The sequence below is a fragment of the Piliocolobus tephrosceles genome, chromosome 13 (genome assembly GCF_002776525.5).
Source record: "Piliocolobus tephrosceles isolate RC106 chromosome 13, ASM277652v3, whole genome shotgun sequence".
Lineage (NCBI taxonomy): Eukaryota > Metazoa > Chordata > Mammalia > Primates > Cercopithecidae > Piliocolobus > Piliocolobus tephrosceles.
The window spans coordinates 12,196,656-12,218,149 of NC_045446.1; the positions used below are offsets into that span (position 1 = coordinate 12,196,656).

At 59.5% G+C, this 21,494-nt stretch overlaps 1 protein-coding gene across 3 annotated transcripts in view; it reads left to right on the forward strand.

Moving 5' to 3' along the window:
- SYT7 (synaptotagmin 7) overlaps positions 1-21,494 on the forward strand; it is a 65,341-nt gene that overhangs the window by 25,624 nt on the left and 18,223 nt on the right. The window contains exons 3-4 of one of the 3 annotated variants that reach the window (XM_023189485.1): positions 4,128-4,207; positions 8,288-8,419. In XM_023189485.1, the coding sequence (XP_023045253.1) occupies positions 4,128-4,207; positions 8,288-8,419 (212 nt within the window). Of the gene's footprint in view, positions 1-4,127; positions 4,208-8,287; positions 8,420-9,336; positions 9,562-21,494 lie in introns of all 3 variants that reach the window. The other 2 variants (XM_023189484.1, XM_023189486.1) reach the window with 2 other exon arrangements.

Here is a 21,494-nt window from a genome sequence, read left to right on the forward strand (position 1 = left end):
GCACATCCATCCTGGCTCTCGGGTTTGTACAAGCACAAACGGCGCCTTTTCATTTTTAACGAGGACTGGGGAATTAACGAGCAGGATTAGTCCATCAATAAGTAAAGAGACCGACTGGAGGGACATTCATCCCCCGAGGGCGCCAGTAGGGGGAGGGGGGCTGAGCTGCTCGCCCTGCATCGCGCCACCCCCCCGCCCTGCCCCGCCCCGCCCGCAGCCCGCGGCTCCCTGGGCCTCTGCTTCGCAAGACCCCGACTCCCGTCCCCCTTCCTGCCGCCCGGCCCAGAAGTGTGGTGGGGCTTTGGGGGCAGCAGGGGGCAGGGGAGCAACGGTGGGCCCGGGGTGTCCGAGGTGCGACACCTTTGGCGGGGTCAGGTGAAAGAGGGTCACTGGCAAGCACCCCCAATGGTGGGAGTGGGGGGCAGGGCGCCACCTCTGGGAACCCCATTCTCTTCCTGCGCAGCCACAGTGGGGCCTTAAGGACAAAGGGGGAGCGCTGCGGCTGTGGGCACTGGGTGGGTAGAGGCTTCATGCCCCACTCCTCTGGAGGAAGAAAAGGGGCAGATACCCCTGGGAAAGGGTTTTGGGGTCTTGTGAGAGACCTGTGGGAAAGACCGGAGAGTCCCAGAACCCAGCATGCCTCCTTCAAGAAAGGCAGACTCAAGACTTGGGAGCATGCGGCTCCATCCTGGGTGTTGAACTTCAAGCAGCTCCGACCCCTGGGGAGGAGCCGTAGTGGAGGCCAGCTCTGCTCCCTGTGTGAGTGTGTGTGCATGTGTGTGAGTGTGTGCGTGACCCAGTCCCCCTCTGCCTGCAGGTGTGTGGAACTGGGTTGGCTGCCCTGCTTTGTTCCTGGGTCCCCTGTGTCTGCGTCTGTCTCAGAATTTCAGGAAAGGTGGTAGAGGAGGCTGGGCCATGTGCCTCTGTGTGTGAGTGTGCTCGGAGGCTGGGGGAGTGGCTGAGCGTAGCTGCAGCGCTGAGCATCTTGTTGCAGGGCCCCTTAGGCTGTCTTGCTGTCTGTCTGGATTTGAAGGCCAGGGAGGAAGGCTGGCTGCATGAGCAGGCGCTGCTGGCGACCTTGTGTGTGTGTTCCGTGTGGGGTCTGTGCTGAGCGTGCTGACTTTGAGGGTATTGGTGCAGTGTGTGTGTGTGTGTGTGTGTCTGTCTGTCTGTGTCTGTGTGTCTGTTCACCCCTCAGCAGTGGGATGTGCATCAACTCATCAGATCCCTGTGTGAGCCAATGCTGGGGTCTGCCCCACCCTCGTGACCTCCCCTGCATATGTGCTGCAGTGTGTGTGTGTGTGTGTGTGTGTGTAGTGAGAGGTGCCTTCCAGGACCTGGGTACAACTGAAACTGCTCTCTACCCCACCCCCATGCACCTCCAGTCAGGTGCAGGGTCTGGGGACAGGAGTTCAAAGGCGACAGCTTTTGCAGCAGGTGGGGGCTGTCAGCACCAGAAGGACCTTGGGAGCTGAGAGGTACAGATGCAGCCTCTTCCCTGGTCCCAGCCCCTCTCCTCAATCCCCGCCAGGAGCCGTCCCAGGGTGCAGACCACAGGCTGTCTCTCTTGACTTGCTCTGGATAGAATGCTACTCTCCCCAGTCATCCGAGCCCTGCCGCCCGCTCCCCTCTGCCTCAGGGGTTCCAGAAGCCAGGGAACTCCTTGATCAGGCTGTCTCCTTGCTCCATGGAAGGGACTTTAAAATGCTGTCCCCTCCCCCAACACACACAGTTGTTGGGCTCTCCTTGCCTGCTTGTCCCCTCAGCAGCAGTGACGTGATACCCTGACAGCCCAGATCCCATTTCCAAACATTAATAACTTCCTTAATCTCCAGCTGGCTTTTTCCGGATCAGCCTGGCCACCCCTCCCTGAGAAGCGGGCTGGTGGTGTTGGGCTCCTTTGAAGCTGCCTAATGTCACCTGGACCCTGCCTGATTTCCTGTTAACTTGGGTTATCCCCCTGCCCTCCAAATCAAGTCCTGGCCTGGTTCCTGTCCCCCATAGCGCCTTGGCTCCTGCTGCAGAGCAACAGTCGAAGCCAGAGGGGAAGGTTCTCGTAGTTGGGAAAGGAAGAGGGGCAGACAGAGGCTCCCAGAATGTCTGTGGGGGGGTGGCTCGGAAAGGGCTGACCCTGCCTTTCCTGGCCTTAGGAAAGGGGCAGCGGACCAGCCCTATGAGAGGGTGCTGGCTGGGGCAAGCTCTCTTGCCCAGCCAGAAAGAAGGAAGAGAAGAGTGAGGGACGGCATGGGATGCCCTCAGCAGCCGCCCTCTTGCCCCACACTGCCTGTGTGCTGGAGAATAGTGGGGCGGGGCTCCTGCCTGAGGGTCCTGCCGAAGGGGGCCTGAGGTCACTGGCACAGCCCCGTCGGATCTTCCCAGTTGGAACTGGGAATTGTTTGAGATTTGGACCTCTGGGTAGTGATGGGAGGGATTGGAGAAGGAGCTGTGAGTGGCAGCTTTTGTGAACCCAGGGTGTCCGGCATCTCTGTATTTCAAGTCTTAAAGTTCTGACTTAGAGGCAGCTGCTGGGGGCCCAGACTCCAGGGTGGGCGGGGCCATAGAAGGGACACTGCCAGGTGATGATTTCTGAGAACTGCCCAGTACCAGGTTCCACACTAGGTACCAGAAACCCACAGCCTTGCCTCTGTGGGAGCTCGTGCCAGGAGATCAGAGCTGAAGTAAGTAAACAGAAATGCTCATATCTGTGATGAGAGCCTGGAGGGATGAGGAGTCTTCCTCCTGAGGTTCATATGGTGACACCGTTTCAGAAAGGAGGAAAGAGGCCAGAGAAGGAAAGGGACTTGGCTAGGACGATGGGGGAACATGCGGCATTGCTGGAGCCAAGCCTCAGGCAACCCTGAGGTGTAGGGCACTGCTGGTGGGATGAGGGAGCTTTGCTGCCAGTCTCCCTAGATAGGCGGCTCCCGTGCCTGGGAAGGGGCTGCCCCTGGCAGGAGCATCAGGGAGCATGGCTGTGACAGGGATCATGGCAGTGACAGCTCTTACTTTGCTTTAGAGATGATGGAATAATCGACTGTTGTGGCTGTGGTGCTGGTGCACATGACGGGGTGTTGGGAAGCATTTGCATGTGCACGTGTGTGTGTGTGTGTGTGTGTGTGTGTGTGCGCGCGCGCGCGCGCAGCCGGGGAGGGGCAGGCCAGTGCCCAGTAGGAGAATGGGCTGGGAGAGGCAGCCCCAACCCCCACGCAGCCCCTGTTCCCCCACTGCCCACATCAGCCCTGGACCTGGACCTGGCCCAGGTCCGTGGCCCATGGGTGCGTGTGAGGACGCTTGGTGGCAGCCAGGAATGTTAATGGGGCTGGGCTCTGCATGAGCTAAATTTAGAAACCCAAACTGAGAAGGTGAATGGTGCTCACCTTCCCGGCAGCAGGCCCAGTTGCCACTGTGGCCACGGCCCTTCCTTTAGCTGGAGGACCTGGGGTGCCCACCCGCTGCCCTGCCCCCTCCCTCCCCCTGCTAGTGTGAGGGACTCTGGGGGGCAGGGGCCTAGGCTGCCACAACTGCCTCTGAGTCAGTGGGCAGTCTCTCTTCCTAAGACTGCCTTCCTAAAACAGGCTTGCTCCTGCCTCACAGCCCCAGGGCACAAGGACCCCCAGAGAGCCCCAGACTGTGGTGGACACAGCCCCGAGCAGGACTGGGGACATGGCCTTCTCCCCGCCCCCACCGCTCACATCACTGGCCACTGCCAACCTTGCCCTGCAGGATGCCACCCCCACCATCTGGGGGTGGTGACGTGGACAGCGTGACGTGGCCAGGCGCCTGAGAGCCGTCTGTCCATGGCAGAGGGAACTGTGTTTCTGGGAGCTAGGCCAGAGCCCCAGGAGATAGGCAGACAGGAGGGGCTGATCCCTGGGAGTCAGGGATGAGGTTCAGGTCGAGGCGGATGGGGCAGGTCCTAGAGCCTGCTGGGGCCCAGGAGCTGCCAGCTGGGAAGCAGGCATCCAGGGGATTGGCCCCCACCGCTGTGACATCCTCGCACACTGGTCCTGGCCTTGTTGCCACGGCCCAGCTCCAGTCTATCTCCTTCCCCTCCGGGTCCCTGTTCTGGGGAGGTGGGGAGGGTACAGTCCTGTTCCCCAGGAGTGACCCCAGTGCTATCTCCACAGGGCAAACGCTACAAGAATTCCTTGGAGACGGTGGGCACGCCAGACTCAGGGCGTGGGCGCAGTGAGAAGAAGGCTATCAAGTAGGTGCCAGGCTGCCAGTTTGGGATGGGGCCACACAAGCAGCCCAGGTGGGAGGAGCCCCTTCTCTCCCTCAGCCCCACAGACCTGACCACACACTTTCAGTTCCCCCACACCCTGATGCCATGCTCTCTACACCCTCCACATGCCCCCAACAACTCAGAGGCCCTGTCTTTTCTGCCTGTGCCCAAGCCCCTTGCAGTGCTCCGGAGTCCCTGGCCTCCGTTTCTGCTGCTCTCACCCCCAGCACTGTCTACGCCCACCTTAACCCTGGTTGCCGCTTTCCCATCCAACCTTCCTGTCACACACACTGTGCCCACCACCCGCAGGCTTCCCTGGACCTCCAAGCCCCTCTCATGGGGCCCCTGCTGCTCGGCCAGGGAGGCCCCTTCCTAGTAGGCCCCAGGTTCTTTTCTCAGATCCTGCCAGTGTTTGAGGATGACCTGGAAGTGGGGAGGCAGACACACCTTGTGGACCCCAGCTGGCCCCTGTGCTGGGCCACTCGGGGAGCAGAGTGCTGGGGAGCAGTCCCTCCCTCCCCGTCACCCCCACCAGCCACTGCATGTGTGGCTGTCTCTGCCTTACCCAGGTCTCCTTGTTCTGCTGTAGAGCCCTCTTCAAGGGGTCTGCCCTCCCACTGCAGACCACCTTAGCCAGCCCTCTGCTGAGGTCACTGGGAAACACCAAGAGAAGCCCCCCACCCACCTGGCTGGGGACTCAGGCCACCTAGGCTCTGGAAATGGAGGCTTTCGCTGGGGGGGAAGCCTCTGTGCCCACTGGTCAGTGGCCCCAGCCCCTTCCTCTCTGCTGAACCCAGAGGTCAAGGTAGGGGTGGTAGCCCTACATGTCAGCCTGGCGTGGACCAAGCCTGCCAGCCAAAGGGCTCTGCCTAGAAGCTGAATGCCCGCAGCCCTCCCTACCCCCACTCTTCATCCCTCTGAAGGTCCAGCCACCCTCCCCCTGCCCTCTGGCCCTTGCCCACTGCTGGTCTCCCCTGCCTTCCCCTGTGCATCTTTCCCCTTCCCTTCCCTTTCCTCTTTCTCCACCTTCTCTTCTCCGCAACTCCCCGACCCTCCACCCTGCTCCCGAGGGCTCCCTTCCAGGCCCTCCTCTGCCCCATTTTGTTCATCTCTTGCACTGATCCTGTTTGGGGCCTTGGTAGAATCTGTGTGCATGTGTCTGAGGTGGGGCAAGAGGAGGGGTGGGCCAGGCTGAGGCTAGGGGAGGGCAGGAGACTCAGGAGGAGGCTGCGGGAGCCTTTGAAGCTGGGGTTGGTTGCGCAGGCTCCAGTCTTCAAAGCCAAGTGCTGGCAGGGCTCAGGGGCTCTTGCAGAGTGCAGGCCCGGGCTTTCTGAAGGCGAGACAGCACGTGGGGGAGCGCAGCCAGCGCAGCACCTGTGCCTCCTCCAGGACAGGCCGTTTACAGCCGCGGGCTGGGGTTGGGGGCCTGTCTCTGCCAGGTGATCATAACCTTCCTGGATAGGGGTGCGTGTGGCAGGGCCTGGAGTCCTGGAAAGGGCCCACCAGAGGAGACAGGATTCCCAACCAGAGGGAGGGCGGGCAGCAGGCTGTGCCAGGCTGGGACCAGTGCCCATGAGGGCTCTCTAAGACAAAGTGAGGCAACCACGGCCATCCAGCCTGCCTCTGTGTGGTCCTGCAGCCCCCGCACTCAATCCTAGCCTGCCCCTGATGCTGCTGAGTGGTCAGGCCCTCTGCCCCAAGGGAAGGAAGCCACCACGTGTGTCTACATGCGCCTAGGCCTTTGCTTCTTTCCAGAAGAGAACAGAAAGGGCCCAAGTCAGTGGAGTCACAGGAGGCAGAGTCTCCTTCCTGCACAGCCCTCCATGGGCTTAGGACCCCCCACAAAGGATCGTCTTATCAAGGATTCTGGGAAACTGTGTTCTTTAGCAGTGCTTTCCAAACTGTGTTCCTCAGGGCCCTTGTGCCCCATACATGAGTCATAGCTGTTCCATGAATCAAGGGTGTCATGGCCGACTAAGTTTGGGGAACACTGTACACTGTCTCCCTCTTGGCGATACTGATATTCATGGGCACATTAAAGGCTCTGAGAAGTCCTGCGGTAAAGGAATCAGTGTTTCCCAAATTTCTTTAATCAAAGATCCTCTTTTCCAGTACCGCAGTGGAAAAACCTGAGGGACCCTGGAGCTCTTCAGAACACAGGGTGGGAGACAAGTCCGGCAGTGGTGACTTTGGGTGGATTTTTTTTCTGGGACCTAGGGTTGGGTGGCCCTAGATTCTGGAGATCTGGAGGGAGCGGGAAAGGGAGGCTCCCACCTGCGCCATCTCTGTTATACCTGACACAGGGGTGCCCCAGCCATGCCCTTGTGTGAGGCTCTGCTGGGAAGGGACATCTGTGGTGGGAAGGGGTTTTTTTGTCAAGGGGTTAGGTTCCCCTGGGGCCTGTCCTGCCTCCTCCATACCCACCACTTACTGCCGCTGTGAGCTGGCTGTATGCTTTGGCTTTGAACCCTGTACACAGAGTCCCCTGTGAGACATTTCCAGGGTGTACTCTGGACAGAGAAATCTGTCTACGCCAGGGATGCCCAGCGCCCCCATCTCATCTGGGCCTATGGTGGCAGCTCAGCCTCTCTCCATCTTTCTCACTTTTGTGCCTGAGTCTGAGGTTGAGAACCAAGGTCAAGGTCAAATTCTAAATGGAGGAAAAAGCAGGTCCCACAAGAACATGTTTGCTTGATCCTGGGGGGTGGTGTGTGCCCCCGATGGCACCCTTCCCCACACTGCCCCACCTTGGCTTTGGGGAGCGGCACAGCCTCAGTCCTCCCCGGGCCCACCCCAGTGCTCTTCCCGGGGCCTCTTCTCTAGAGGCATTCCCGAGCCTGAAACATGGCTGCCTTCCAGAATAGTCACTGTCTCTATGCCCCTGTACTCCCAGCCCTGCTTCTTGGGGTCCCAGTGGCCTGATAAGCTGGTGGCACCCCTTGTCCTTGGCTCCTAGGGGTTCCAGGCTGTGCCCTCCACTGGCCAAGGCTTCTGCCACCCACCCGACCTGCAAGTCCCCACGTTCTCAGGAGAAGGTGGAGAGTCCGGGGTGCAGGTCCCTTCCAGACCCAGCAGCTCCACCTTGGAAAGGGACAGGGACCCAGGGAAGGGCTGCCCCAGCAGGCAGGCCAGGGACACACCCAGAGGACAGGTTCCCGCTACACAGGCCCCAGAACAAAGGACTGAAGGGCCCCCTGGTTACCTTAGTGACATCCTTAGCAAGGTCAGAGGCCTGGGAATGCTCCCCTTTCAGGGAGGTGGGGTGACCCAGCTGCCACATTTGCAAGGAGTAGAGATGGTCTCCAGCTCAGCTGAGATCCCCCAGTCTTAGGTTCTACGCCTCACGGAGTAGACGAGAGAGCAGAGGAACCCAGGGAGCCCCTCAGGCCAGTGGGAGGAGGAGGAGAAAGATGGGTAAGGGGCTGGGCCTGCCCCAGGAGGGCCTCAGTGGAGAGAACGTGGAAGAGGAGAGAACCTTGAGTTCTCCAGTACTAGAGCTTTTATTCTACAGTGAGAGAGTTGATAGTATAGCAGTTACAGCCAGTCTTCTCCTTTGACCGGCCGGGAAACTGAGGCCAGGAGAGGTAGGGCCTAGCAAGTTGGCACCTGGGCCTGATCTGCCTTTCAGCTCCATCTAGCCAGAAACCAGCACTCTCCTTCTCCCGCTCCCCCTGCTCACCCCGGGCCTGGTCCCCAACCCTTCTCCCCCACGTCCCCGCCTCTCATCATTTTCTCTCTCCCACCAGCTTCCCAGGTGCGAGGCTCCGGTCTGCCGCCTGCCGCTTGCCTCCTTTCTGTGTGGCTTCCCGGCCCTCGGGTGCGTGCGTGTGTGCATGGGTATGCTTGCAGATGTGTGCGTGTGTGTGTGTGCGCGTGTGTGTGCGAGGCACAGACTGTGGTGCCCGCCTGCCTTTCTTCCTCCCGCAGGAGCTGACCACGAAGCCCCGCCCCCTGTGTGCCCGGCCCCGGGGTCCTCCTGGTCCCTTCTGCCCCTGCAGGACTTGCAGTTCTTGTTTCTTCTTGTATCTCCCTGTTTTCTCCCCTCTCTCTCTGCCCCTCCAGTGATCTAGACAGAGACTTTTGGAATAACAATGAGAGCACAGTGCAGCAGAAATGGAGCTCCTACCCTCCCAAGGAGTTTATTCTAAACATTTCACCCTACGCCCCTTATGGCGACCCACGACTGTCCCTCAAGTGAGTGACTTTACCTGGTTTGATCATATGTACCGAGTATCCGCGCACGCCCTCCTTCCCTCCTCCGCCCTCACCCACCCCTGGCCCCCCTCACTCCCTCCTCTCGCTCCTGTCCCCCAACGTCCCCAGCCATCCACCCCATGGGCAGGCCGACCATGGAGACGAGCAACCCCTCCTGCCCCCGCCCACCTGCCTGCCCGCTCCTGTCCCCTCCCCCAGGGCCAGCCTTGTAGGAGAGCCCCCTCGGCAGCCATACTTGGCCCCCCCAGCTGGTCCCGGGGCCCACCCCACCTTCTGTGCAGTCAGGATGGGGTTGCCCGTTTGGGTCCCGCCCCCTCGGTTGTGGTCGCTTCTTCCTCCCCGCTGTGTGCTGCCGTGGCTGCTCGGTGGTCGGTGGTCGGTGGTCGGTGGTTCGTGGCGGTGGTGGCGGTGATGGTGGTGGTGGTGGTGATGAACTCTGACTAACACGGCTTTCTCTTTCTCCCTGCCTTGGGGCCTCCTGGCCTGGACAGCCCGCTCTTCCTCCGTCGTTAACCCTTCGTTGTCCTGTGGGATAGAGTTGGAGGTGGCTGCCCTCCCCCCACCCCCGCCGCCCCTGCCCCAGGCGGTGGGGAGGGGCCCCCCCTCCGTTGTCGTGGTGCGTTGTTCTCCGACCCCCAGCCCGCCCGGTCCCCCTCTCTCCTCTCTGCAGGCTCCGCTGTTAACCCATTTGCAGTGCTGATGTCTCTCTCTCTCTCTCTGTCTGTCTCTTGTCCGTCTGTCTCTCTCCTCCTCCTCTCTCACTGTCTCTTTCTTCCTTTTATCTGTTATTGTTTTTCTTCCTCTTCCACCCCCCACCCCCGCGTATGGCCCGCCCTCTCTCCCCCACCGCCACCCCCGGTGCCCCTCTGGCCTGGCTGCCTCGTGCATGCCTCCAGTGGCACCCTCCTGTCGGGCGCCAAAGTGGCCGCCGCGGCGGGGCTGGCGGTGGAGCGGGAAGGCCGGCTGGGGGAGAAGCCGGCGCCGGTGCCGCCACCCGGAGAGGACGCCTTGAGAAGCGGCGGGGCTGCCCCCAGCGAGCCGGGCAGCAGTGGCAAGGCGGGGAGAGGCCGCTGGCGGACGGTGCAGAGCCACCTGGCCGCAGGGAAGCTCAACTTGTCCAAGTGAGTGATGGCGCCCCATGGCTGCCGGAGCCGTGAGCTCAGGCCTGCCCTGCCAGGGTGGACAGCGGGACCCCTGGCATGCCCGCTGCTGCCCCCAGAGGTGCCGTCCTCGGCCCCTGGCTCATTCCATCCCTTCATGAGACTCTCCCATCATCTTTGCCATCTGGCACGACGAACTCAGCCATACAGTGATGCGTTTCAGCCTCTGGCTGATGCCCCATCAGTCCCTTCCTTTGCCAGTGACCAGGTCATTCCATTTTCTGCCCCCAGGGCAGCTTCATTTCAGTTTCCGGGTCATCCCATCCTCTTTGATTGGCCGCCCCATCTCAGCCACCAGGTCATCCCTCCACGGGCAGCAGGCCTGTGGTTATTCCATCTCATCCTGGGTATCTGGCCCACTCTCAGCCTGACAGTCACCCATCAGCTCCCAGGCTTTCCCTCTTACTGCCAGCAGATGGCTCTAGACCCAGAAGTTGAGCCATTCCATTTTTGACCATGGGGTGACTCCATTGGCTGTCCCAGTCTTGCTTGAACCATACATCATCTGTTGTGGAAGCCACTCACGAGCAGCCACAGGCTGCCGCATCGGTTCATCCTCATCTCAGCCATCCCTGTTGGCTGTCCCAGTCTTGGTTACCGAGCTATCCCACCATTGGCTGTTGGGACTGTGTATTCCTGGAGGTCGGGTTGTCAAACCCCAGCTAGCTTCACTCGCCAGATGTCATGGGGTGTTCTAGACATCAGGCAGAAGGAGCCGTCCCCTCTGTAATAGCTGTCTGAGCTAGTCAAAGAGTCAGGCCCACTCTTGGCTGATGGACGTAGGACTGGCCCCTGTTTTCCACAGATAGTATATCCCCTCTCATGGGGCAGCATTATTCTCATCTTGGCCTTTGGAAACTTCTGATTCCCCTCAGCAGAGCCCTTCTAGACCCTGAGTCCTTTGAGCTGTGACCAGTTTCCCTTGGGGTATAAATTCCATTTTCAGAAGTTGGAACTCCCAGCTAATGGAGCAGCCTCCCACTTAACAGGCCAACAGCCCTGCCCCTTTCTAGCTGTTGGGCCAGACTGTTGCCTCAACTAAGGGCCCTCCTGATTCTCTTCAGAAGACCTGTGGTTCCTGCCACTGGGAGCACTGAAGGCCACCGTACTGAGATCTCATTCGCTAGTTGGCTTGAGTGCACACAAGCCAATTTCTCCCAACATCTGGCCTCAGGAGGGTCCCACAGGGAAGCCACACACCCCTTCAGAGAGCCTGGCCCAGTGCCCCACCCTCCCAGCCTGCCCCAGCCAGTCTCCAGGCCAGTTAGGCCTCCATGCCATCCTCTGGCTTCAGGCCTGAGGAACCAATTTTAGTTTCCTGTGACTGAGAGGTTGTAAATTGGACTAATTTTGGATGTGATAGGAAATCAAAATGAGGTGACCAAGGAGGAGGAGGAGGCATCTGCCAATGTGCCACCCTCCCTCTGACTCGACCTGCCCCCAAGGAGCTGTGGGCCTACCTGGCCAGCCAGGCCTGGGCCTGCCCCGGAGGTAGCCCTGATTTCAGGCCTGAGTCAGGCAAGGCTGCCACCCCTCCAAGACCCCAGCTAAAGCCATGTTTTGCTTTCTTCTCTCTCTCTTTCGCTCTCTCTTTACTATACTCTTTCTCTCGCTCTTTCACTCTGTCTTTTTCTTTCTCTCTCTCAGCCCACAGGGGTAGCCTAACTGTTGTCTTTTGGTTCCCAGGGTAGGCTCAGAGGGTGAGCAAAGCTGAGGTCTGGTTGCAGTGGTGAAAGTGGCTCCCAAGGGCTCTGGGGCCTCTTCCCTTGGGCAGCCCAGGAGATACTTGACTGCCCCATGGCCCTAGACCAGAGGTCAGCAAACTTACTCCCAGTAAAAGGCCACTTAGGAAATATTTAGGCTTTATAAGCCATATAGTCTCTTGCACAGTGACTCAACCCTGCCATTGTGGAATGAAAGCAGCCAGAGACAGCATGTAAACTAATGCCAATGGCTTGGTTCCAGTAAAGCTTTATTTACAGAGACAAGCAGCAGGCCAGATGTGGCCCACAGGCAATGAATTCCCAACCCCTCCCCAGGACCATTGGATTGAGAGGTGGAGGGAAGGGGCAGAGGAGGAGAAGATTGGAACCCTGAAGTTCCAAGATGAGAAATGATTCACCCAAAGCTGCTCATTCAGCCCAGTCTCTGGCTCCGCTCTGGTGCCTGGGGGCAGCCTGGCTCTGGCCCTGCCTATGGGATATGGTGAAATCTCCAGCCAGCGCATGAAGCAGACAGGTTCTCCGGGGGAGGCCAGGGACTTCGGACTCCAACCACTGGCATGGGGACCTTTTACCAATACAGCATTTTCAATACAGCCCAACTTCATTAGATCCTCATGGCAACTCTGTGACAGAGGAAGCTTGGGGATTATTTTATTACTCCCACTTCGTAGATGAAGAAACTGAGGCCCAGAGAGATGGAGTCACTTTTCCAGAGTCCCATATTTAGTAAGTGGCAGAGGTGGGGTTCAAACCCAGGTCTCTATGAGGCTATGCTGCATCTGACCAGCCATGTCCTAGTTCTCTGTCCTTGCCCCACTTCCCAGTGCACTTCAGAGATGCTGATGGGCCTGTGGGAGAGCACCCCCTTGCAAATGCATCAGACAGTCACCCTCTTCTCTGCTAGAACTGCGGTGAAGTGTCGGATGAGTGGATACTGGGCTCCCACACTGTCTGCACTCTTTCCTTGGTCCAGTCCTCTGACTGGGAGATACTTCCAAGATCCCAGGAGAGGATGCTGGACCTTTGAAACAAAGAACCCTGGAAAGAGGGCAGAGATCCATGCCAGAGCCTGAATCCCAAGGTGGTGCTGGCCACGGGACAGAGGTCTGCCGCTTCCTCACCTCTGTGGACAAAGTATAAGAACTGATGGCTTCCCCGGCCTCCCCAGGATTACTAGGCCAGCTCTGTGCTGGCCTGGATTTCTTCCTGTCTCCAAAGGATGGCAGTACTTAGAACACAGAGGCAGACTTTCCTGGTGTCCCCCAGCGAGACAGCGGGAGGAGCCACAGCAGCTTCCTCCACCCCTCCCACTCCAACATGACAGGCAGCCGCAGGGCCCAGGGGACCTGCCTTCACCACGCAGCCTTGGCAGCACTGGCAGCCCACTCAGACCAGCAGGGAGGTCGGCTTAGCCAGGAGGTATTCTGGCACTAGCTGAGCCAGGGCCAGAAGGTGGGTGGGCGGAGCCGACCTGGGGACTCAGGGTGGGTGCGAGGGCTTTGCAGCCTCCTGGGAGAGGCAGTGGCGGCGACGGCAGCGGCGACAGCTCCGATGGAGGCCTGGCGAGGTCCGACAGCGCGCACCCTGCACTGGGGCCTCCTAGTCCTGGCCCTCGGCTTCTTTCTCCTCCACTGTGATCCCTTCACCTGCTTCTCCTTTCTCTCCTCTCCTCCACCTGCCCCAAGTTTCGAGGACTCCACCCTGTCCACGGCCACTACCCTTGAGTCTATCCCCAGCTCCACGGGAGAGCCGAAATGCCAGCGACCCCGCACCCTGATGCGGCAGCAGAGCCTGCAGCAGCCGCTGAGCCAGCACCAGCGGGGCCGGCAGCCCAGCCAGCCCACCACCAGCCAGAGCCTGGGCCAGCTGCAGGCCCACATGGCCTCGGCGCCGGGCCCCAACTCCCGGGCCTATGGCCGGGGCCAGGCTCGGCAGGGCACCTCGGCCGGCTCCAAGTACCGGGCGGCGGGGGGCCGCAGCCGCTCCAACCCGGGCAGCTGGGACCACGTGGTGGGGCAGATTCGAAACCGAGGCTTGGACATGAAATCCTTTCTGTAAGTCCTCCCCTTGAGCGGGCCGGCCCCCACCTCCCCGACCCAGCCTCCTGCCCCCCAGATCTCCTTGGAAGCAGCTGGTTGTGTGTACCTCCCAGCCCTCCATCCCCTTGGCAGGGTGCCAAGCAGACTTGGCAGCCCCCTCCTTAGCCTCTTGTGGCTCATGCCTGAAGGCCACCATGGAAGGATTCTGAGCCACCTCCCTACGAGGACCCCTGCCTTTAGGGAAGTTCCACCCTAAAAGTTAGGTGGAGACACTGGACAATGCCCTGAGATACATCTCTTCTCCCCAGCTAGTCCCAGGCTGCTCTTGGCCTCCCGGCCGGTCTTCCTTCACTCCTGCAGCCTCTCTCCTCCCAGCTCTGCTCCCAAACCCATCCCTTTTACTCATCTCCAGCCCTGCCTCCTCCCCTTCAATTTACTTCTCCCCTGTAACCTGACTCTGCTAGCCTTCCTGGCCCACACCCCTCCCTCCCTCCCTCTCACTTCCTCTATCCCTGTCCCTGCCACCAGCCCTCCCCTATCTCTCTGACCTTCTGTAGCCACCTGTCCTCCAGCTCCCGCCCTGACTTCCCAAGTCTCCTTCCTCCAGTAATGACCTATCCCCTGAGGACAAATCTGAGATGTTGCCCCAAAGCTTTAGAAAAGGTTGTTTCTAAATGGAGCTTTCTTTCAAGCATACAGGTCTAAGAAGTAACAACACACCATCAGTGTCTAACCTTAACCATTCCCTCCAGCCATTCGCCCACCCCCTGCTCTCCCTGGAGGGGCCCCACCCAGGAAGCCCCTTCCCCAGCATCCCTCTGGACATCTGCCCCCCACTCTCAGAGCCTAAGACAGGTCTGGGCTGCCATCCCCAACATCACCTCCCTCCTCTGCCCTAACATGAGCTTCCTTCCAGGCCCTGGGGATTTTTCCCATCGCCCAGGTCTTCCCTGGGAGCACTTTTCACGGAGCAGGAGACCAGCACACTAAGCCTGGGAGAGGAGAAAGGGAGGAGGAAAGGGAAGCATTGGCAAGATATAGGGATTCTGAAGGCCAGCAAGTTCCTCGGAGCATCCTGTCTCTCCTCTGAGACCTCAGCCAGGGCTTCCTGGGCAGGTGGGAGCGCTGCCCTGGGCGAGGCACCCCATCCGAAGAGGCCCTGCCATGCCAGCTTCTCATACCTGTGTGAGTGGCCCATGGCCAGCAAGACATGCTGCCTGTGACTCTCCTTGGCAAATCAGGACACCCTATTCTCTGGGGCTCTATCCCACTCAGGGACCTTCAGGAATCTAACTGGACGCCTGCACAAGACGAGATGCCCAGAAAAGCCTCCTGTCTTCCAGGTGGCGGTTTGTTTTGGGACAGAGGCTTGAATAGGACTGAGAGGCTTCCGGGCGCCTGCACGCCCCTGCTGCTCCCCACCTCAGACTGTCTTGTCACAGCTGTCACCCCACTTCCTGTTCCAGCAGCCATCAGACTGGGCCAGGGGCCTGCCAGGAACCTGGGCACCATCTCTTCCCTGCCTGCTGCCTTCTCAGCTAACCGGGATCGGCCCAGCGTCGCACATGCAGAAGCATCCTCTGTCCCTGCTCTGTGCCCCAGGACAAGTCTCATGTTCCCCTAGTCGCTGGCAACCTCCAGAGCTCACATCAGGGGTCGGCCAACTTTTCCTAGAAAGGTCCAGATAACAATTTAGGCTTTGCAAAATCTATGTGATCTCCATCACACGTTCTTTTTTCCTTTAAAACAACCATGTGAAAATGTAAAAACCACTCTTAGCTCGTGGGCCGTACTTTGCTCCCTGCCGTACAATTTAGCTGCCCTGCTTCTGAGGCTCTTTTCTTGCCCAAACGCTGGTGGCTCCAGTAGAGAAGCAGGTGGCGAGGGTTGTCCTGGCCCCCCATGATCCCACCCACGCCTTGCAGGAGGGCAGCAGCCCTCTGCTTGATGGTCTGACTCCCCTAACACTGCCAGCTTCTCCCTCCACTCTCCAGCCCCTGCCCCTCATCCTAACCCTCGCGGCCTGCAGAGCTGGAGAGTGACGAATCGGGAATTTATGCAGAGGAGCTGTTCTGTTTTTAAGAAGAGAAAAAGGAGTATCTGAAAAATGCATTAACTGGGGAAAAAACATGTTGTTTTCACTGAGTTTGCCTTCCCCCAGCACAACTAGCTCCTGAGCAGCCAAATGGAATTTTACCAACTCTGCAACAGTACCGGTGGGCAGAAAACAAAGAAAATGAGGATTTGTCCTGAGGGAGGGGGCAGAGTTTTTTTTCCCGAAAGTTAGATCCCAGCACAAGGGTCAGCCTGGAGTAACTGTGCCCAGGACCAAAGATGCAAAGACAGGGAGGGGCACAGCAGCCACTTAGCTCCCTCCGTTCGCTGAGACCCCAGAGATAATGTCCCATTTTCCAAGACCCTCGTGCCCTCACCCCTCACCTCAGAGGCTGTTTCTCACCTGTTTGTTCCCTTTCTGACAACAGCTCTGAGAAGTTAGAGTAAGCTCTTCCTCTGTAAACCTCGCCTCCCTTCACAGTGGTTGAAGTGGTAGACATCCTGACCCAGCATCCTCTCCCTTCCAGAATATTCCGTCAGCCCTACTGTCTTCCCTTTGGCCCTTCTTGAGACGTGCTTTCCTGCCTGGCCTGTCTGAGAACCCCTGCCTTTCCTTTTGTTCTGATGAGAGGCCCCACGCTGGAGGAGCTCCACAAAGCACCCCGAAAACGCTCATGGACTCTGATGGCCTTCAGGGACAGCAGAGTCACCACCGATGCTCCCTTCCCCGCCCCCCGGCAAATGCGGGTAACCTCGCAAAGACCCTGGCAAGTTGCCCAATGGTTCTCTGAGAGTGCCTCTACTAAAGGTGTCACACCTGGCCTCATACAGCTGCCCACATGTCCACTCCGAGAGAGTCTCGCCCTCTTGCCTACCCCCCGCCTATTCAGCCTTGACTGTGCTCCCTCAAAGCACGATCTCTCACTGCAGGCACAGGCTCCCTGCAGTCCTGCCAAAACTTCTCCAGACCTTGCCAAGTTCCTGCACTTTCTTGCCGCCTTGGCTTGTGGTGCCTTTTGGACCCCTTCTCCAGTGAAAGGCCCTTGACCTGGACTCAGCGGTGATGCTCATTCCCTGGATCTCCAGCAAGGAGGACACAGGAGACAGCCACTGTGGCCGAGTTGCCATATACCACAAAGGACTTTCATTCTCCTCTGATGGGCTTGTTTATCCAGGAGCCTAGGGGAGGTAGCTCCTTAGACCCTGCCTGGCTTCAAGGACGTCCAGTTGACCGTGACACAGCATTGTCTATGAAGGGCTTCCATAAGGACAGGGTGCAGTACCCACTGGATTTCGAAACTTTCTAAGCCTGCGCGGTGCCGGTGCAGGATACTGACGGAGCCCAATACTGACGGAGCCCCTCCCTCTTCTCCCAGTGGCCCAGATGGTCAGAGCGAGTCCAGCTGGGCATGCATTAGCCTTTGAAAATCTGTGGGGTTCCAGGGCCTATGCTCCATTCCCCCCACCCTCCCCCCCGTGTTCCCTTGGGACTGTCCCAGCCATAGGCCACCTCTGCAGGCCTCTGCCCAGCCCCTTGCAGTTTAGCTCTGGAGAATCTTGCTCTTGGCTGGGGCCAGTGGAGTCTCAGGCCATAGTCACGTCCCCTCCCTCCCTGCCTCCACTCTCCCCACTCTATCCTGCAAGTGTTGACAGTGCTGAAGTTTGCTTTCTTTCCTGCAGGGCCAGTTTCTTACACTTTTTTCTTCTCTCTCTTTGTCTCTGTCTCTCTCTCTCTCTCTCTCTCTCTTTCTCTCTCTCTCTCTCTCTCTCTCTCCTTCCCCCCTGCCCCTGCCCACGGGGCCTCCTCGTTTCACCCTGGCCGGTGGGCTGCCCACCCCGGGCAGGGAAGGCCGGATGGTGGTGCTATCCTTGGTCTTAGGGCTTTCGGAACAGGATGACTTTGCCAATATCCCTGACCTGCAAAACCCAGGAACCCAGCAGAACCAGAACGCTCAGGGGGACAAGAGGTACGAGCACAGGCGAGGGCCTGCGGCGGCGGCGGCAGAGAAGGAGGCGCGGAGAGGCCGCCTGCCTCAACCGGCCCTGGCTGCTGGATGAGGTGGTGGTGCCTTCAGCGGATGCTGGAGCGGGAGGACGAGCCCCCTCTCCAGCCGGTGCCCTCACACACAGCCACCTTGGTGGTGTCCCTGGGGTCTGAGGCCACTTGTGGCCATCCTGGGACCATTCTGGATCAGACCTGCTCTCCGGCATGCTTGCCCCAGCCCGGAGCAAGCGCAGCCTTTTCTGCCCCATCTTCCTGCTTGGCTGCTCTCTGCTGCCCCTCCATCTTTCATCTCTGTCCCCACCCCAACCGGAAATCCCTGTTTCTCTGGTGGTTGGTGGGCGGGGGGGATGTTAGGGAAGAGGCGCCAGCCTGTTCTCCCTCATCCCCACCCCCTCAACCTCCCTCTTGCCTGGAGGTCCTGTTGGGCTGCTTGGCTGATGGAAGAGGAGCCCATGGTGGGAGGGTCTGGGGCATGGGAGAGGCCTGGTGGCCAGAAATAACCAGAAGGTTCTCCCCTGAGCCGGGGCACCAGGAGAGAGCTGGGGAGGGCCCAGAGCAGTGCAGGCAGCCATCCTGAGCAAGGGTGAGGCCTGGCTTTGTTGGGCTCCCTGTCACTGCGGCTGGCCTCGGGACCCTATGGAGACCGGGCATAGCCTGTGTGGCCACAGCACAGGCCAGACAGAAGGCTGGGCATTTAAACTGCCGCAGCCTCAGCTATCAGGAATTCAGGAAAGCATCTCCTACTGTCCCTGTCTCAGGGAGGGGGCGGGGCGCTGCTCATGGGCAAGGGGTAGGGTGGGAAGTCCCAGGGTTCAGGCCACATCCCACAGCTGGGCCAGTGGATGCCTGACCTTAGGTTGGGTTGACCACACCTGTGGTTTCCAGGATGAATTAGCCTTTGGGAATCATGGGAGGAGGGCTTCTCACCTTGATCGGGTCTGCTTCCCATCAGACCAAAGGCCTGCAAGAGAGCATGTGGCCTGGCAGCCAAGACATCTGCCTTCCAGCTCTGGTTCTGCCAGAGCCTCATTCTGCAGCCTTGGGCAAGTCACAGCCCCTCTCTGGGTTCTCTGCTCACTTATCTGTCCAGTGAAGGATTGGACAGGGTAACCTCTAAGGAATGGCCCCTCAGGCTCAGATATGCTCAGGCTTTCATGAGGGAAACGGGCCTTTGGACTGGGGCGTGTGTCCTGTGAGCTGGGCAGGGACTGTTTGGACAGGCCATCCTGAGGCTCTTGAGAGGCCCCAGGGGCCAGAAGGGACTGTCCCAGGCTGCTGCCCTGGGCTTGTGGGCTAGGGAGGGTGAATAGACTGAAAGGCAAGATGGCTGACTTGCCTGTCCCTCTGGTGGCTCCTGGAGACCACCCCTCCCAGTTTCTTTCCATCCTGAGTCCACAGTTGCATGGTCTGTGGTGGGCAAGGCTGGAAGTCCCCAGAGAGTGGGGCCAGGTCTTTCACTGAGTGGCACAAATGGTGTCAGGCCCTGAGCCCATGTACAGGGGTACCAGAGGAGTGGAGCCTGCCACCCCTGACCCACCTAGGCACTACTACAGGAGCTGTGACTTCCTGAGCCAGGGTCTCAAAGCTAGGCTGCAGGGCAGTCAGAGGGCCACTGGGAGGGCCAGAAGCCAGGGGCAAGAAGACACAGGGGGTGGCTGGAGTCCTCTGAACGCCCACTAAGAAGCTGAGACTGGTGCTGGGAAAGGTGTGAAGCGTGAGGGAGCAGAAGCAGGCTGGAAACAAGATTTCACATCACCCATGTGTTAATGAACCGGCTCCATTGTCACCCACAGTCTATTTTTACCTCCTTGCCACTTAGGTCTCACTCCATATTTAACATACCCATCCCTTCTGATCATCACATCAGCTTGTCCCCTGCCTTCCTGGGAAAGGTGGGTGTGGGGGTGGAGGCCGTGCGCCCTCGCCACCACCCAGCCTGACTTTCCAAGTGGACCGTGCCATTCCAGCCTCATCATGCCCACCTATCCTGGAAATTCATTCCTCACGGACACTGGGGTGCTTCTCGGGTGGTGGGCTGTCACAGGGGTCCAGGATCCAATGCTTCCTTCCCAGCAGACTCTCCCCTTCCCAAAGCTTGGCATCAGCACCACCCACTGGGCACCAGGCAACTTAGGGCCCCACCCCTCTGAGCTCCTGGACCCCCAGACTTTGGAGTGGTGGCCTTGGGGTGGCTAGCCCTCCCTCTTCAGCCTTTCCTTCTAGACCCAGGGTCTGCCCTTCTGACCCCAGCCCCACCTTTCCCTCCCCAGCTGACTTCTTGACCAGATGTCTCTGGAGGAAGGGGTAGTGGCCCTTGGCTGTCACTGGGGAGGACACTCAGCCCCCTTGGTCCGTGAGCAGCAGGCTCATGGGAGACAGCACCCCGCGAGGAGGAGTGGCCATTCCAGGTTCCAAGCAGCGTGCGAGTGTGTCCAACAAGCAGCAGGAGATGAGAGGGCCAGTCACTGCCTCTGTCCCCACGATTCTTGGTGTCCCTGAAGTCCCCCATCCGGGATCCTTCAGCTCCTGGGCCTCAGCACCACACTTCAGACTGCACTCCCGGGAGGGAGGGAGGGAGGGAGACAGGCCCTGGCTCCACGCCCTGCTGTGCCCATTCCACCCTCAGCCACTCTGCTCGTGTCCACCCCCTCATGCTGTCTGCCATCGTTTCACCACTGCTCCTTGGGATCCAAATGGTTTCCACCGCGGCCCACCCCCACCCCGAGTGGGGGACAGGGCAAGGCGGGGACCAGGCCACCCCCATTGCTCTCCCTACTCTGAAGCCACCATGTTCTGTCACGGTGTGTGTCCCCCGCCTCCTCTCAGCCTCTCCTGTTGGCCGCACGCTCCTCCCTGTCCCCTCGTCCACCCGGCAGGCTTCACACGTCTCTGACTAACTTTCTTGGCCTCTCTCTCCCTCTGTCTCCTTTCTCCCATCTGCTCCTCACAGGGCTGCCCTGGGCCGGCGATGGGCCCCTCGGCCTCTCCCTCTGCCTCTCTCTATACCTCTCACCTCTGTCTCTCTGTCCTGTGACCTCCGACAGCTTCAGTGGCGCTGACCATCTCTCCCAGGCTGCTTGGCAGCTGTGCCGACGCTGCGGCGTGGCCAAATAACTCTAACGTTCTCATACCTTCAGCAGCCAATCTCGCACTCTCCCTGCTCTCCCACTCTGTTTCTAACCTGACTTTACCTCTCCAGCTGTTTCGGGCTCCTTTCCTTCCCCCTGCCTGCCTGTGTGAGCACGTGTCCTCTCCTGTGTGTGTGTGTGTGTGGTGCGTGCGTGTCCACATGTCCATGCGTGCCATGGCCCTCTGGGAGGGGCGCCCGCGTGTCGCTGGGTGGAGTGGGCGTTTCCGTGTTGTAGAGGCAGGGCCAGGTTTTCACAGCAGGTGTATCGTGCTTCTGATAATCAGGATGTTGGGCCCTGAAACCACTCTCTGCCCTTTCCGTTTCAGTTTGTCCCCCTTCACGTGCACACGTGGCATGCCTGGGTCACCCCCAACGCGTCTCCTCTTGGGATCCCTGTGTGCCATCGCTGTATGTGTGTCGTCACTGCTGCTGTGGTTGGCCTGCCTGTGGTCCCTGCCGTCCTCTCCCTGCCCCTCTGGATGTCTGTGAGGCTCGTGTGCATATGTGTGCCTGCGTGTGCACATGTGTGTATACGTGTGTGTGCGTGCTTGTGTGTGTGTACATGTGTGTGCATGCTTGTGTGTGTGCGCACACACGCACCCTGCTTTGGGATCCTGATGTCTCCCCTCCAGGGCCTGGCATATTCTGTGCATGTCTGTCTGTGCCTGTCGTGGTTGCCTGTGTACTGGAGGCTGGTCTCTACCCGAGGGCCATGGTTCATGTCCACCCTCAGCGTGTGGCTCCCAGTTTGTGGCTGTGTGCTCTCAAAGCTGTTCTATTTTAGCCTGTCCTGAGCCTCATGCTACTGGCCCCCCGTCTCCACCTCCCTGCCTTCCTCCACCTCTCTTCCTCCTCATGGGACATGCCAGCCTGGTCCCTGGGCAGGCTTTTAGTGCCCCCTTCCTGATCCCCAGCTGAACGGAGCCTGGGCTCACCACCCA